The sequence below is a fragment of the Dama dama genome, chromosome 33 (assembly GCF_033118175.1).
Source record: "Dama dama isolate Ldn47 chromosome 33, ASM3311817v1, whole genome shotgun sequence".
Classification (NCBI taxonomy): Eukaryota; Metazoa; Chordata; class Mammalia; order Artiodactyla; family Cervidae; genus Dama; species Dama dama.
Genome location: NC_083713.1, coordinates 56262150 through 56280754, shown reverse-complemented (window position 1 = coordinate 56280754; position 18605 = coordinate 56262150). Strand labels below are relative to the sequence as shown.

Below are 18605 nucleotides of genomic sequence, written 5' to 3'. Positions count from 1 at the left end.
GGGGTGTCGGTTACACACGGTACCTGAAGTACTAAGTAGTATGTACTATGAATTTGGCACAATAAATAGCTATTGATTGATTTTTGAAAGTCTTTAGATCACAATAAAATTAGAAGGAAAATCATGAATCATTTCTATAGTCTGTCTGGATCACAGATCTGTTTAAAAAGAAAATTACTGTAAAAAAGTCATATACTGCAAGAACCATGGGCAAATGTCCTAAATTTGGGGAAAAACAATCTATTCAAGCAGTAATCTTCAGTGCTGTTTCCTCCATCTCTTAGTCTAAATTTAACAAGACAGAAGTTTTGAATTTTTAAAAAGTAAACCACATTTTAAAAAAATGTTGTCCACATATATTTCTTTTCATCTTTTAAATGATCCTTTGCTTCCTTAGAGCAAACCCAGTCTAGATTTTGCTCATCAGATAATGTTTTTCTTAAGGTGTGGCAGACATTCATTGGTTTCGTTATCCATGACTGGCAAGTGTCCAGAAGAGTTACTCTAATCAGTGACAACTAAAATTCGGCTATCCACTGAGGTTTCAACAACTTTATACAGCAACAAGGCATAGGAAGGACTTATATTCTCATCCTTGGTCTGTTTCAGGGGTCTTCTATCACTAGCATTATAATGTTTTAAATCCAATTCCCCATTGCATCATTTTTCAACATTTATTTGCTCACGTGTCTATCAAGTGCCAGGCACTGTGCTAGGTGCTGGGATACAGCTATGAACAAGACCGAAGCAACCCTTGTGCTTATTGTACATGGGGTCCTTCGGTATCCTACATGTATTTGAAACCACCACATACTCCGTAAAAGTTTGCTGGAAGAGTTGGCATCCAACCAAGGCAGGTGTCAAAAAGGTCTTTTGATTTTAATCTGCTTTTCCAAACTCCCAGTCAATTTTCTGAGCTATCTTTTCAATAAATTCCTTATTTCCTTTAGTTAGCTAGTGTAATTCTCAGTTGTTACAATCAAAACCCCACACTGATACATATGGTGGTCTGCTAATTGTATTGATGAGGTTTTTCTACACTTATCTAAAGAGACTGATCAGAAAATCATAAATCATTCCTGAGTTTTGCTTCTGTTTTTGCTTTCTGCTTTCTCTCATCTTTTTTTTTTTTTTTTTTTCTCCTTCAAACTATGGTTAGGAAGGAACTATGATGGTTCACATGTTTGCTCTTTCATGGGAAGACATTTGTTTCAGTACCAATGAACTGTGATACTTTACAGATTTAATTTTAATTGTCTTCTCTTTCTTATGATGGAAGGAAAACATGAAATAAAAATTCTTAAATCTGTCATGTTCTGGTTTCTTTAAATCATTCCTTCTTAGAACATAAAGTAGGCACATACAGTGTAGTATAAACATATGGAAATGGCATTCATTTAATTTATTCCACAAATCTCACAGATTCTGCTTGAGCTGAGCACAAGATTGGCATCTGAGTTACAGAAATGAATAAAATAGTCTCTAAATTCTTGAAGTTCATTGTCAAGTCAGAGTGATCCAGAGATGAAAAAAGTAACTGTTAATACAATAAAAAATAGCCTAGGGAGGGACAGCTTTCAAAATATTGGAAGAATCTAAGATCCATAGAAGTAGTTGACTATGGAAAATGAGGGTTTTTAACTGTTTGTCTACTTATTGCCTAAAAGAGCTTTCTAAAGTGTCCATGTCATTTCCAGGAACACATGGCACAATCTGGAACATACAAGCCACTGTATCTTTGATTTAAAATCATCTAGGAATGCAAAATGCTGAAACTCTGGCCTATGCTAATGCCTTGAGACTTTAAAATATTAATCTAAATAATAGTTACAACCAGTTTCTCCATAAAAGATATTAATGATTTTAAGTACATGAGCTGCATCATTATAATGACCATATTCCCCTTAGTTTAATTTTAACATTTTTAAAAACAAAATGTGACATTTTAAGTCCGCAAGGGAGACTCACTGCAACACAGGATACATCTATCTGTCTTAAACGCCATAATTATTGGATAAGACTCTGCCAAGTAACTTACTCCTCGGGGACTTCAGAGGTACATCACCTTCCAAGACACACAGGAACTATTTAGTGAACTGTTTGACTGATTTATTCAGTAGAACATCTGGTAATGATGGTCCAAATATCAGTCATTTGAGAAAATTAACTATCCTCCAAAATGAATACCAATCATTGTGGTGGGCCAGCAGAAGGGATGGGTAGTTAATTTGTTCAATGATTAACTCATCCTGTTGGTTTGGGATTTAAACCAATTTGGCTGCACTTTAGAGAAAGGTATTCATTTGTTCTATGTAATGTGTTTAATCTCACAGCATTTTTAAAGCAGAAGAATTTTGAAGAATTTTTAAGCCAACTCTCATTTTATGATAAGGAAACTGACTTACCAAATGTTATCAGACTCATTAAGATACAATCTCTTTTCACTTTCCCTCATATTTTTATGTTTTTACCAAATGGAGTTTCAAGCTGCTTCTCATTAACTTCCACTGGCTATCATTAAAATGAAAGCCATTATTTTTAGTTTCTTAGAGGCTACATACTCTTCCATACCTATGAGATGTTAAACATGCTGTTTTATTTTTTCTCCTCGGAGCTTACATGAGCAATATAGATACACACAAACATCTGCACACATATGTGTTCATTTACATGAGAATGGTAAAATACATAAACACTATTTATTCTTGGAAGTCCAGAGAAGTCTGATACATGCTCTGGCCAATTTTAAGTATCTTTTCCCATGTACCAAGTAGAAATGGTTATCATAGACTCTACAATGGACACTGCAGAACTAAGCACTTGGAAAGGTATAAAGATGACTGAGAAGTTACTAGAAGCTTTAGGATATGTTAGTTTAAAATCTAATGGTGTGCATGGGGGGGAGGGATAGAGGAATTAGACAATTACCAGGGTATTCTCATTACAAAGAACTTGGAACAATACAAAATGTTGTTATACATTTTTTAAAAAGGTGGTGGAGATACCAAACCAAAAGATCAGGAAAGGTTTCTTGCCTTTTGTATGTGTGTGTGTGTTTGGTGGAGGGGGGGAGTCATTTGTTTTTTGAAGTTTTACTAGTGTTTGAGAATAATCACAAAAGATAGATAGAGCTGTACTCAGGAACCAGAGGAAGATACTATTGAGATTGGCATGGACAATTCCATTTGGTCCTGAAGAACAATTAGAATAGCAATTATCTAAAGGATTCTCTTTGGATTCTGAAAATGGATTCAAATTTTCAACCACTGAAAATATTCTATACTGATCCTATATAAAAAGAAAATATTTTAAAACATTGTCTTATTCATAAAGTTTACTTCACAGGACTATTCATATGACTCAATTATTTCATAAAAGAATTTTAATATGAATTTGATTTTAAGAATGAATAGATATATATTTTTAAAGAAAAGGTATTCTATTGAAATGGGATTTTGAAAAGGATCTTTGAGATTAATAAAACAATAGCAGAGGATATGTGATAGATAGGAATGTAAAAATAAAAACAAATCTGGAGATAAAAGTTATATCATTTTCTAATCTAGAGCATTTTTTTTGTCTCTAAGTAATAGAGACTCAGCTGGTATTCGAAATGAAAAGTGACACCAGCTTTGTCCTTATTAACATAGCAGGCAGCAAAAAAGAAGTAGGTGGACTAGTTTGGGAATGATGTAGTTAGGGGTAGAGAGAAAAGTTACATTCACATAATTTCTTTGAAAGTGAGCAAAAAGCCTCGTTTTTACCTCAAGTGCATTTTAATTTTAAAACCAAGATGCAGGTACTTCAAGAGTGCTTTATACTTATTGAGGTTATCAGATCATCAACTCCTTAAATAAAACTATTTCTTTTTAAGAGAGCAATAGCTCTGTTCTAACATTAAAAGAATTAAAGCATTTTAGCCTGAGAAAAGAGGACATTTTAAGAAATAACAGAACACATTGTTCATTACTTTGCAATTGTAAAGCACTGTAATACAAGCAAAGAAAGTTCTCTTATTAACATAAGAAGCAAAGTGATGACTTGGGGCCTCTGAACATTTGAGTCTCCCTTCTTAATCCATATAAGCCTTCAATTTTACATTTTCTATCAGACCTATAAAATATACTCAGACTCATACATAAAAGATTTCTTAGCAAAGCCATGTAATGCTTATGTAAGTATGTTTCATAAAAAGAAAAGAAATTTCAAATTATATTCGAAGTACAGGTTGTTACAAAGCATTAACCACAGAACTCAAAAGTGATGTAAATTCAGATAAACCTTGAAACAGATTTTCAATGCATGATCATCTTGGAATATTTATATGACTCAAATGCTCCAGTCATAAAATTTTAGCTTCTTTGGTTCAGTTTCTTGAAGAGAATTAACTTTTAAAAAAGAGAATTTACCAATCTTACCAAAACTAACAATTATAAGAAACTAATATTTGTTATGTGGTAAATCTATGTATAATGAAAGATTGTTGTTTAGTTGCTAAGTTGTGTCTGATTCTTTTGTGACCCCATGGCTCCTGTGTCCATGGGATTTCCTAGGCCAGAATACTAGAGTATTCTGACTAGAGTCATTTCCTACTCCAGGGGATCTTCCTGACCCAAGAAATGAACCCATGTCTCCTGCATTGGCTGGTGAATTCTTTACTACTGAGCCACCAGGGAAGCCCAAAACGAAATATATGGCAAAAATGATAGTATTTTCTTAACATTTATTAATTACCATAGTCATGATGAAGGTTAAAGAGGAGAGAGAGTGAAACAGTTGGCTTAAAACTCAACATTCAAAAAACTAAGATCATGGCAACTGGTCCCATCACTTCAGGGCAGATAGATGGGGAAACAATGGAAATAGGGACTTTATTTTCTTGGGCTCCAAAATAACTACAGATGGTGACTGCAGCCATGAAATTAAAAGAGGCTTGCTTCTTGGAAGAAAAGCTACGACAAACCTAGACAGTGTATTAAAAAGCAGAGACATTACTTTGCCAACAAAGGTCCATCTAGTCAAAGCTATGGTTTTTCCAGTAGTCATGTATGAATGTGAGAGTTTGACCATAAAGAAAGTTGAGCACAGAAGAATTAATGCTTTTGAACTGTGGTGTTGGAGAAGACTCTTGAGAGTCCCTTGGATTGCAAGGAGATCCAACCAGTCCATTCTAAAGGAGATCAGCCCTGGGTGTTTGTTGGAAGGACTGATGCTGAAGCTGAAACTCCAATATTTTGGCCACCTCATGCGAAGAGTTGACTCATTGGAAAAGACCCTGATGCTGGGAGGGATTGGGGGCAGGAGGAGAAGGGGACAACAGAGGATGAGATGGTTGGATGGCATCACCGACTCAAAGGACGTGAGTTTGAGTAAACTCCGGGAGTTGGTGATGGACAGGGAGGCCTGGCGTGCTGTTATTCATGGAGTCGCAAAGAGTCGGACACGACTGAGAGACTGAATTAAACTGAACTGAACATATATGTTAAAAAACAAAATCACTAAACTCACAATAAATCAGGCAACCATGAGTAAGAGTTTGGCAAAATAATAAATAGGATATGAAGACTTCACAAAAATAGATTTCAGGTTGTGAAATTCTGATAAAAATAATATGTATCAAAATGAAAAAAAGAAAACAAAAATGAGTAAAAAGCAATTGACTATAAAAGGAACAAGTATACTTGAAAAGTATATAGATATTTTAGAAATTTTAAAATATACTAATTAACATGTAAAACCTAATAGTGGATCACTGTTGATGAGAGAATTAATGAATCTATAGGAATTATACTGAATATAGTCAAGAAAGAGATAAAAAGTATGAAAGGAGGTTAAGACCAATGAAGACAAGAGTCACGATGGAAAAGTTAACTGACTAATTGGAAAGAGAAGAAACAGAGAATCAAAAGGGTTATTAGAAAAGATAAGGAGTGAGAAATTTTCATATTTGATAAAATACATCAATACACAGAACAGGAAGCACAAGAAAAGGAGGAGGAAATATATAAAGAAATTCAACCTTAGGCATGGTACACTGAAACAGTAGAAACAACCAACCAGAAAGATTATGTTCTTAGTGAATTCAGAGAAATACTATCTAGATTAGGCAAAAATATCACAATTATTTGTCCAAGCAGTTTGGGGAATGAAAGAGTAAAGATTATTATTTCATAACTGGCATACATGGATACTGTCCTAGGAAACTGTTAATCCCATCCACGAAAAAATGACAACAGAGACACAGTTTCTTTATAACTAAATAAAAACAAAAGAGTGGAACTTTATCTTCAGTGTATAGAGAAATATAGGTATAAATCTAAAAGACTTTATGAACCAAGAAATTACACAAGAAAGCTAAACATCAGCATATTCTTACTAAAGTGATATAATAGTCAATAAGCATTGAACATAATTTTACATATAAACAATAATATACTGCAAAATTATTAAAAATAAAATTAGATTAAATTATTTGACCAAATGGTATAAAAGATAAATCAAAGTTGATGGTGGTTTGTGTTTTAAGATTTTATTACTTGAAAAAAATAAGAATATAGATTGATTTTTAACATTCGTAAATGAAACAGGCATTTAAAATTTCTAAGATGACTATTAAAGTTATAGATGTTACAAGTTTTAATCTTATAGTAATAAATGAATAGAGAAAAGATACAGTTAGGATAAAATATAGTATATAAAAGATTAAAATGTAATATGCCTAAAATAAGATGAAAGGGTGAATCTAAGCTTCTCAATACTCAAATAACTACAAAAGAAAAAATGATCCAGTTAGATGACAAAGATGATCATAATAGATTAAAAAAATCAAGCTATATGCTATCAACTGAAGATATGTCTAAAAACATCAGGATGAAGTGATGTTGAAAGGTAAATGATGGAAAAGATATACCTGGCAGATAATAGGAGTCCAAGTGTTTTTATATTAATCTTAGACAACATGGACATAAAGTTCGAAAAGCATTATTATTAAATCTAGATGATGACTACAGAATGTTCAGGTTCATCAGAAAGATATGTTAAAATTTGTATGTATCAAAATAATAGTTTTTATACATAATGGAAAGTTTCAAAAATAATACAAAGTTGGAACTCTGCTATTACAGTGGCATAATTTAACATATCTCTCTCAGTAATTAATAGAAGAAGCAGACAAAAAAAATCAGTAAAGATATAGAGGATGATGTGAATACCATGATCTTAAACTTTAAATTTACTTTAAATCTACTAACTATTGTATCAAACAACTGAAGAATACACATTATTTGAAAACAAAGAAACTTACAGAGCAACTTAACTCATGAATGGCGATGCTCAAATCCTATATAAAATATTATTTGGTCAAAATATTAAATGTGTAAAATTATGACCAAGTTTGTTTATCTCAGGAATGCAAAGATTCAGTTCAGTTCAGTTCAGTCACTCAGTCACGTCCGACTCTTTGCGACTCCTTGAATTGCAGCACGCCAGGCCTCCCTGTCCATCACCAACTCCCGGAGTTTACTCAAACTCATGCCCATCAAGTCGGAGATGCCATCCAGCCATCTCATCCTCTGTCGTCCCCTTCTCCTCCTGCCCCCAATCCCTCCCAGCATCAGGGTCTTTTCCAATGAGTCAACTCTTTGCATGAGGTGGCCAAAGTATTACTTGACATTAAAAAATAAATTAATGTATTTATTACATTAACATGGGTTTCCTTGGTGGGTCAGTGGGAAAGACTCTGCCTGCAATGCAGGAGACCTGGCTTTGATCACTGGGTAGGGAAGGTCACATGGAGGAGGGCATGGCTACCCACTCTAGTACTTTTGCCTGGAGAATCCCAAGGACAGAGGAGCCTGGTAGGCTATCGTCCATAGGGTCACAGAGTCAGACACGACTGAAGTGACTAAGCAGCAGCAGCCGTAGCAGTAGTACATTAACACACCAGAGAGGGTAAGGCATGTTCATTTCAAATGATACAGAGAAAATTTTGACCGTATTTCAACATCTATCATTGATTTCAATAAAAGCAAAGAAGGAATAGAACGAAAGTTTTATAAATATAGAATTACCTGAAAGAAACTATAGTAATTATTGTTTTCAATGAAGAATCTTTAAAAATTGTTATCCTAAAATCAGAAACAAGATAGGATCATCCCTTCTACCAAATCAATTCAAGTTTTATTTAAAATAACTTATCCATTGCAATTAAGTGAGAAAGCTATTTAAAAATATGTTAACAGAAAGGAAGAAATAAGACTGTTATGATTTGCAAATAATACGATTATGCAGAAAATCTACAAAACTATGTGTGCTAAATCTCTTCAGTCATGTCCAACTCTTTTGACGCCGTGGACTGTGCCCCACCAGGCTCCACTGTCCATGGGATTCTCCAGGTAAGAATAGTAAAGTGGGTTGTCATTTCCTTATCCAGGGTATCTTGCCAGCCCAGGGATCCAAGGCTCATCTCTCAAGTCTCCTGCATTGGCCAGCAGACTCTTTACCACTAGCATCATCTGAGAAGCCCCATAGTTTAATGATTAGAATGAAATAAGATAGTTTACCAATACTGCTGTGTTTAAAATGTATACAAAGAATGTTTACTTTATATTTCTAAAAACAAGCAGCAAATACACTATCAGTATTACAAATAATATCTTAAGACACAGAAACACCAATCATAATGCAAATCTTTGATAAATTCCAATGCACTGAAGTTCAGAATTGTTCATTAATATCATAATGACAGTAAAAAGACAAGTCAGAGTGGGAGAAGATACAAAAATCAACGTGAACAAAATACATGACAGGAGATGGGGATCAAGGAAGGTCACAAAGGTGACTTTTTTTTTAATATACTTTGAATATTTATAATTCAATTAATCTCTGTGGAGTCTGCCACTGTAAAAAGGTACATGATCACTGAAGGGATTTGAAATATTTTCATGAGTCAATTCTACAACATCACACTAAGTAATGAATAGAGTGTTTAAACCCAAAGGACTCCTAAACATCCACTAAACAGGAAGAGGGGAACCAACTGTGCTGAAATGCTGGTAACTATGCATGTAACTCACAATGTACTCTTCACAAGTTAGAGTAGGGTTACTATGGCTTCTTAGTAAAATGTTACCATGGTTTAAAAATTGAAACCAGGCAGTTGGGAAAAAGGTGTTGTAGATAAATGTTGAATATACTTATCCTCACTTATATTTATGATTCAACCAAATTTGGTTGCCTTAGAGAGAGAGTTTGAAAAATTATATTTTTTTCTCTAAATCCTTTTACTCTAGTATAATAAAATGAAAGTGTGTATGTAGATTCATTTCATCACTGGGAATTGAAAATCTCTCATTTGCAAAGAGAGTAGGATGTGAAATGGCAGCAGTTTTCAGAGTTAAAATTCCTTTGAGAGGAGCTAAAAGACACAGAATTTAAGAACTGAAAAAGACCTTAGGGATCATCTCTTCCAATCCTTCATGTTACAGATGCAGAAATCTCATCGGCAAAGATGAAGTTACTTACCCAAGGTCACCCAACTAGCCAGTGACAAAATAATAGGCTTTGATATGAACAAATGTATTTCAGTGTTACAGTTACAAAGAAATAACTTGAATTCAAGTGGATATCTGATTTTCTGATGCATTTTTTTTACAGTTGATTTCTGTAAACATGTTTTAGAATGATAATATTATGGGTACAGTTTAAAAACAGAGAACAGCCATAGTATGACAGAGGAGAGCGGCTGTTTCAGTTAAGCCAGATAAAAGGATTCACCATTTCAGGACTGTAAAAAAATATAAAGAATAGAGTTTATTCTGCTGTAAAACACTCTATCTGATGAATTTCACCACAAACAAAGGGAAAAAAAAAAAGGAATTAAAAGCTTCACTGGCGAGGGTGGGATGTTTCGAGAGAACAGCATCGAAACATGTATATTATTTAGGGTGAAACAGATCACCAGCCCAGGTTGGATGCATGAGACAAATGCTCGAGCCTGGTACATTGGGAAGACCCAGAGGGATCGGGTAGAGAGGGAGGTGGGAGGCGGGATTGGGATGGGGAATACATGTAAGTCCATGGCTGATTCATGTCAATGTATGACAAAAACCACTACAATATTGTAAAGTAATTAGCCTCCAACTAATAAAAATAAATGAAAAAGAAAAAAAAAGCTTCACTGGGTAAAGTTTGTAAAAAGCATTTACAAACCCTAGTGGTAACTAGGACAGTGTTTGTCATGAGTGCGTATGGACACTCCTGTTTGATGGTACCTCTCTCAGTCCAAATGCAGACCTAGCCACGGACCTCAGGGAGCTCAGGTTACTGTGGACACAACAGTCAACCGGCTGTGAGAGATGCTCAGAGCAGAAGCTCCTGCGATGGGAAAGCGTGAATCTTGAACCTGTTCTCATATTCCCTGGAAGAGGGAGGATAAGCTGAGTTCTAAAGAAGAAAGTGCACTAACTGGGTTAGGGCGCAGCAGGAAGAAGCATTCCGGGTCCAGGTATAAGGAAGTGAGTGTAACTAGAGCTCATGTAATTTGAGAGAAAATGGACTAATATGAAGCTAGTACAAAAAACTAGGAGATAAACCATGAAGAGCCTTTTGAGAATGTTGGTTTTTATCTTAACAGCAAGAGGAAGATATTCATGTGTCTTACACAATGAGATTCTCTGTCAAATATGTGTTTAAAATATTACAATTTCTGCAGAGTGGAAAAGTTACTTGCATCTCTCTCTCTCTTTTTTTAACCTATAAAAAAGTGACAATAAGTAGCATTCAAAGTAGAGAATAATGCCTAATGCTTACCCAATAAGTATTAATATCTTTCTAGAAAATTACACAATTTTAATTTCTGAACATACATAAAAATAACTGAAGCACATATTTAGTTACCTGCCCATCTTTACCTATCACCTTGCCCAGTAACCTGTTTCTGGTAAGCATTCCAAGGACATTGCTAATTGACTATTAGGCAAACAAACAGTTCATCTGAGTTTAAACTCGTCAATCAAAATACACAGGCAGGCGTGTTTTTGGTTTGTAGCACTACCCTCACACGCATCTTTCTTTTCTTTCTTTTGTTCTTTTTAAACAGGATTGCCATGTTATTCAGGCAATGTTCTATTCAATTAAATAAATAGTGATATGAGCAATTGTTTGAAATGCATGTGAAGGACAGTAGCAGCTTGAACTCAAACTTTTTTGTTGGGAAAACTAGAATGCATGTAGCTTGAGAGAACATGAAATAATGTGAAGCTGGTAAAAAAACAAACAAACAAACAAAAAACAACTAGGAGATGCAGAACCTGATCAATTTACTAGATCTCTCTAAAACTGGTGGTTTTGATTGCTAATATTTTTCTTCCCCTTCCAGTACTTGGTACAGAAATTGTATAATTTCTCTAAAACACAGAGTCTTCTGACAAAAGAAAGCAACTTTAGAAAGACTCTATACTCATGTGTATTCCTGTCTTTCTTTTTTTCCCACCTCCTTATGAAAGAAACCTAAAACTCTAATTCTGTCAATTCCAATTCATTCAAGAGTTATGTCTATTAATAAGTTTCCTAAACAAGTTTTCAGATTCTCAGCACCTTCTGGAACGATCCTATGCAGCAGTTTCTAACATAGGGCTGCTTACTGTACTTACTGAGTACAAGCTATTTAGGGGACTTATAATTTTTCTGTGGACAAGACTGACTTTCCTGCAGACTAGGAGCTCTAAGCCCAAGAGCAGACACATTCCTATTGCAGGGCATCGCTTTGCTTAAGGCCGGTGGGGAGGTTAACAAGACGGCGTCAGTCAGGCTCTCTCGCCCCATGTTCTGTAAACAGCGACTCTGCATGGTTCTGCAACAGCTGAGATCACATATAGCACCGCACAAGTGCATCACGAGGCGCTCTCTTGGTCACAGGCTACTGTGCGCAGTACGCCTATATATGAGCTTCACCGTGAAAGCCCTGGCTGCTGCTGCATCGGAGCTACACTGGTGCTACATCATGGTCATGTTATATGAGGTTATGTTGCTACTACATTAGGGCTGTATCATGGCTATCTTGTGGCTGCTGCCATAGCTGCTGCGTCAGCCAGGATAGAGGTTAAGGTTGTCATGTTAAGGTTGCCGTGCTAGTCAGGAGCAAATAAATGTGTCTGCAATTCCTATAGCTCCTCGCTTCTTCTTCCAGCCTCCTGGCTCAAGCCTTGCCTACCCTGGGATTGACGAATAGTGCAGTGTGGACAGTGTGAACAGCAAGACAATTGGTGTCATGAACAGGATCAGCAATTCAATTGGTGTAGCCAGCAGGATGAGAAGCAGTAACAGGCCTTTGCCGCTGAGTTTGGAAAGCCTTTCAAACAGTGACCACTAAGTTCAGGAATTGGGGGCGGTGCGGGGGGGTGGGGGGCGGCAGGGGGGCTTGGTACAGTTTTACTGAAGGGTATCTTAAAATTGCTTTCTTAATCAAGAAGAAATTATTTTCTATTTGAATTTAACAATCTAATATTTCCTCTGAAGGTATTCAGAATTAGGTCCATAAACTAATAACATGTAATAAACCTGGATTCAGTGTAATTTTGCATAAGCATTAGATTTTAAAAGTAAAAAGTTTTGTAGATTTGTAATCAAAATATAATGAAAATAAGTAGCTAAGAGAGCTAAGAAGCTTAAACATTACATTAAATTTGAATTTCATCTATTATCTTCACCTGTTTTGGAGGCATTTTAAAATAGACATTTTTTCCCAAGGGAAAAATAATTAACTTATATTTTTAAATGTCGATTTGAAGTACTTAGGTGTCCAAAATCTGTATATCAGGTAAAGTATTATTACAATGGTCTTTGGCTTCAATTTCATAAAATGGTTACAATTTGTATCTCACTTTCAGAAAGTGTTTTAATGTTACATTTTTCCTTTCAACCCCCTGCTAAGTAAAATAAATGGATACACATTAGGGTTCTGACCTGTTTAAGAGTTTGCTTTCTGAAGCACTATTCTTTCCATAGGTAATAATAGTTTTATATTTAAATTACCAAATAGAGACTATGATTTACCAGCAGTCAGGTGACACTCTGTGAGTCTATTAGATACTAGTTCACCCTGCATTAACTCCTTCATTAAAACTCCATAAGACTGAAAATCACCAGGGAAAAATAATCTATTATAAGGTTTCTTGATCCATTTTTTTTTTCATTTACTATAACCATGAGTACAATTCTATCACAACTGAAGTATTCATAGATCTCTCTACATAGAATAGAAAAACCTTTAATAGGCATCATCTTTGTCTTGCAGCCCCAGTATCATAATATTTTTCTGTCTCACTTCAGGTAATGTCACTAATGACAGACCAAGGAGGTTGGAGGTTGAGAGAGGTTTACGCCAACCAGTAGGAGTATTTACCTCAGGCACTCTTAAAATTTCTCATATATGACAATGATAAAAATTAGAGCATATTTTAATTGGGTTTTATTATTATAATTTAATATTCAACAGAAATTGCTCTCTTTTTGCATGCTACTAAAAAGATAATATTGGTTTATTAAGCTCTAAAATGCTAAGTACCACACCTTGACACCAGTATATACACTATCTTTCCTCCTCTTCAGATAGATGTAGCTTGATAAAAGTGGTTATCTATTGCATTTAGGGTGTGGGCATCATTTGGAAAAATTTTGCCTTCCTCCAGAAGCAAGCCTGAAATGGCTGAGATGCTGTGAGTCTCTGCATCCCTGGCTCTATTTGGACAGTCTCAGTGAGTTACATGTAACTTAAACTTGGCCAGCTGGATTAAGTAGTCCCCCCTTATCCATGCGGGATACGTTCCAAGACCCCCAGCAGATGACTGAAACTTCAGATAGTACCAAACCCTATATAGACTATGTTTTTTCCTATACTTACTTACCTATGATAAAACTTAACTTATAAAATAAGTACAGTAAGAAATTAACAATAACTAATAATAAAATAATATATTCTAACACAAGTTATGTGAATGTGGTATTGCCCCCCCCCCCCCAAATACAAGCATATTTCAGAGATATTGTGGTTTGGTTTCAGATTACTGCAACAAAACAGGAATATCAATAAAGAGAGACATAAGATTTCTTTCATTTCTCAGTGCATTAAAAATGCTCACTTTGCACTATACTGAAGGTCTACTAAGTGCATAATAACAGTATGTCTAAAAAAGGCAGGTACATACCCTCAAATGGCACCAATACAATAGCTCTATGCGGGGGTGCCACTAACCTTCACAATTTATAAAAAATGCACGATCTCCAAAGTACAGTAAGAACAAGCCCAATAACACAAGATATGCTAGTATCTTACCATACACATTAATGCCTTTTCTATCTTAACTAGACACTTACTATGCCTTATGACTATAACTTTTTCAAAATTTCACAGATGACTCATTCTTACCTTGGATCCTAGCAACTTTAGCAAAGGAGTTTTTTCTTGCCATATTAAGAGCTTTCACCCTTTCACTTAGAGGAAGCCCCTTACCTCGTATCTTTGGCACATCTGAATTGTGACCAGCTGCAATCTGACATTCTGAGTCCAGTATTAAGTAAAATAATGGTGATTTGAACACAAACACTGAGATTCAGTGACAGTTGCTCCGATAAGCAAAAAGGCTACTACCCGGCTCATGGTGGATACACCAGATACTGGACAATTCACAACCTGGGGCAAGACAGCACAAGATTTCATCACTCCGAATGGCCCACAGTTTAAAACTGAAACATGTATATTATCAAGTGTGAAACAGATCGCCAGCCCAGGTTGGATGCATGAGACAAGTGCTCGGGGCTGGTGCACTGGGATGACCCAGAGGGATGGGATGGGGAGGGAGGTGGGAGGGGGGATCAGGATGGGGAACACATGTAAATGCATGGCTGATTCATGTCAATGTATGGCAAAACCCACTACAATATTGTAAAGTAATTGGCCTCCAACTAATAAAAATAATTGGGGGGAAAAAAAAGAATTGTTTGTTTCTGTAATTTTCCATTTAATAGTTTCAGGCTGTAGTGGACCATGGGCAACTGAAACCTCAGAAAGTGAAACTGTTCCCCGCTCCCTCAGACTTTGGAACTGCTACAGAGAAACAGCCCATCAGAGAAACAACAAATTTCAGGGCTGGGGAGGCTCCATCTTCCAACCACAATGTGACCAGATGGTAGAGCAGAGTGACCTGGACTGCAAGATAATAAAGCAGGGGTTTAGAAATAAGTTTAAAAGCAGAGGATTAGGGGGATCTTCTTGTTTTTTGTTTGTTTGTTTGTTTTAATCTAGTGAGATCTACTCTGTCCACTTTCTGCCTCTCATACACACACACACACACATTGAACATCAGCATTTACCATGTGTTTTAATTTAATGTCCTTTGTTTTCTTTAACTGGTTTCTGTGGCTTGCCAAATAATAAGTGTAAATCTTGAAAAGGGTGTTTTCATTATTTCTTAAAGGTGTGCATTTGATTGGCACCACTGGTAAGGAATCTGCCTGCCAATGCAAGAGATATGAGAGCTAGTTGGTAAGGAAGATCCCCTGGAGGAAGGCTTGGCTAGCCACTTCAGTCTTCTTGCCTGAAGAATTCCATGAACAGAGAAGCCTGGTGGGCTACCATCCACAGGGTTGCGAAGAGTCAGACACAACTGAAGCTATTTAGCACACAGATTTTATGAAGCAGATTCCTTATTCCAGACTGCTTTTCATGTATTATATGCAACAGTTATATTTTGTTGTCCTTAATCCCAAATTTTATTAGGTCAAGATGTGAGTCTCTTTTGGAACAGACAACTATTTCTCTGTATCTCTGATGCATATTATTTTCTTTTTTAATTTATTTATTTATTATTATTTTTTTTTCTTTTTTTTTTTGTCATACATTGACATGAATCAGCCATAGATTTACACGTATTCCCCATCCCGATCCCTCCTCCCACCTCCCTCTCCACCTGATCCCTCTGGGTCTTCCCAGTGCACCAGGCCCGAGCACTTGTCTCATGCATCCCACCTGGGCTGGTGATCTGTTTCACCATAGATAGTATACATGCTGTTCTTTTGAAATATCCCACCCTCACATTCTCCCACAGAGTTCAAAAGTCTGTTCTGTATTTCTGTGCCTCTTTTGCTGTTTTGCATATAGGGTTATCGTTACCATCTTTCTAAATTCCATATATATGTGTTAGTATGCTGTAATGTTCTTTATCTTTCTGGCTTACTTCATTCACTCTGTATAAGGGGCTCCAGCTTCATCCATCTCATTAGGACTGGTTCAAATGAATTCTTTTTAATGGCTGAGTAATATTCCATGGTGTATATGTACCACAGCTTCCTTATCCATTCATCTGCTGATGGGCATCTAGGTTGCTTCCATGTCCTGCCTATTATAAACAGTGCTGCGATGAACATTGGGGTGCACGTGTCTCTTTCAGATCTGGTTTCCTCAGTGTGTATGCCCAGAAGTGGGATTGCTGGGTCATATGGTAGTTCTATTTCCAGTTTTTTAAGAAATCTCCACACTGTTCTCCATAGCGGCTGTACTAGTTTGCATTCCCACCAGCAGTGTAAGAGGCTTCCCTTTTCTCCACACCCTCTCCAGCATTTATTGCTTGTAGACTTTTGGATAGCAGCCATCCTGACTGGCGTGTAATGGTACCTCATTGTGGTTTTGATTTGCATTTCTCTAAGAATGAGTGATGTTGAGCATCTTTTCATGTGTTTGTTAGCCATCTGTATGTCTTCTTTGGAGAAATGTCTGTTTAGTTCTTTGGCCCATTTTTTGATTGGGTCATTTATTTTTCTGGAATTGAGCTTCAGGAGTTGCTTGTATATTTTTGAGATTAATCCTTTGTCTGTTGCTTCGTTTGCTATTATTTTCTCCCAATCTGAGGGCTGTCTTTTCACCTTACTTATAGTTTCCTTTGTAGTGCCAAAGCTTTTAAGTTTCATTAGATCCCATTTGTTTATTTTTGCTTTTATTTCCAATATTCTGGGAGGTGGGTCATAGAGGATCTTGCTGTGATTTATGTCGGAGAGTGTTTTGAAAGAAATCAAAGAGGACACAAACAGATGGAGAAACATACCGTGTTCATGGATTGGAAGAATCAATATTGTCAAAATGGCTATTCTACCCAAAGCAGTCTATAGATTCAATGCAATCCCTATCAAGTTACCAACGGTATTTTTCACAGAACTAGACCAAAGAATTTCACAATTTGTATGGAAATACAAAAAACCTCGAATAGCCAAAGTAATCTTGAGAAAGAAGAATGGAACTGGAGGAATCAACCTGCCTGACTTCAGACTCTACTACAAAGCCACAGTCATCAAGACAGTATGGTACTGGCACAAAGACAGAAATATAGATCAATGGAACAGAATAGAAAGCCCAGAGATAAATCCACGGACCTATGGACACCTTATCTTTGACAAAGGAGGCAAGGATATACAATGGAAAAAAGACAACCTCTTTAACAAGTGGTGCTGGGAAAACTGGTCAACCACTTGTAAAAGAATGAAACTAGAACACTTTCTAACACCATACACAAAAATAAACTCAAAATGGATTAAAGATCTAAATGTAAGACCAGAAACTATAAAACTTCTAGAGGAGAACATAGGCAAAACACTCTCCGACATAAATCACAGCAAGATCCTCTATGATGCATATTATTTTCTTTTGTGGTTACCACAGTCTTCATACTTTATTTCATGTCTTAAAGCTAATATCTCTATTTTCATAGTTCTCTATCATCCTTGCTTTCTACTATATTTTAATAAGCAAGATACTAATGTCTTCATGGATAAGGCACTGTTGTAGCAGCCTGTTACACAGAATCCCAGAGGTCTCAGGAGGATGTAGTGCCCCTGTATATATAATTATACATAGAGAAAGGTTTATTAACCCATAAAATGTTAGCATTAACCTTTACCAGCCTCCTCTAACTTTACTTAAAGTTATAAATTAATTATAACTGAAATTATTTACAGAGAATTATCATCTCATCAAAATTCTAATGTTTTCAATTCAGTTTATAATATATTACATATCATAATTGGTCTAAATAATTAAAATTTACTGAAATAAATACACACAAAAAATTTTTAAATGTTGGTCTTTAGTTCATTTTAACTATTCTAATAATAATGGCTACCGAATTTTATATGCTAAATCACTTATGTCACAGCTGACTCTTTGCAACCCTATGGACTGTAGCCCATTAGGTTCCTCTCTCCTTGGGATTTCCCAGGCAAGAATATTGGAATGGGTTGCCATTTCCTTCTGACCCAGGGATCAAACTGGCATCTCTTATGTCTCTTGCATTGGCAGGCAGGTTCTTTACCACTAGCGCCACCTGGGAAGCCAGTTTTACTCATTACTAAAAAGTCATCTTAAATTCAATTATTAGGCTTTTCCCCCCATGGTCTGTCTCCTCCATGCTGAAGTTGTATGGAAATCAATGAACAATATCTGTCTCATAAATTTTAATTAATAGTAGATAAGACACCTTGGTCTAGAGTTGAACTGTAAAACATATTTAGGCGTGAATAAATTCCAAAATAATAGTTCAGTCTGTTTTCTTCCATTCCTT

General features: G+C 35.9%; 1 protein-coding gene across 1 annotated transcript in view; it reads right to left on the bottom strand.

Annotated features, from left to right (window-relative positions):
• Positions 1–11760, bottom strand: part of LRP1B (LDL receptor related protein 1B) — a 1867078-nt gene extending 1855318 nt beyond the window's left edge. The window contains exon 1 of the mRNA XM_061135390.1: positions 11703–11760. Within this exon, the coding sequence (XP_060991373.1) occupies positions 11703–11760 (58 nt within the window). The remainder of the gene's footprint in view (positions 1–11702) is intronic.
• Positions 11761–18605: the final 6845 nt, after the last annotated feature.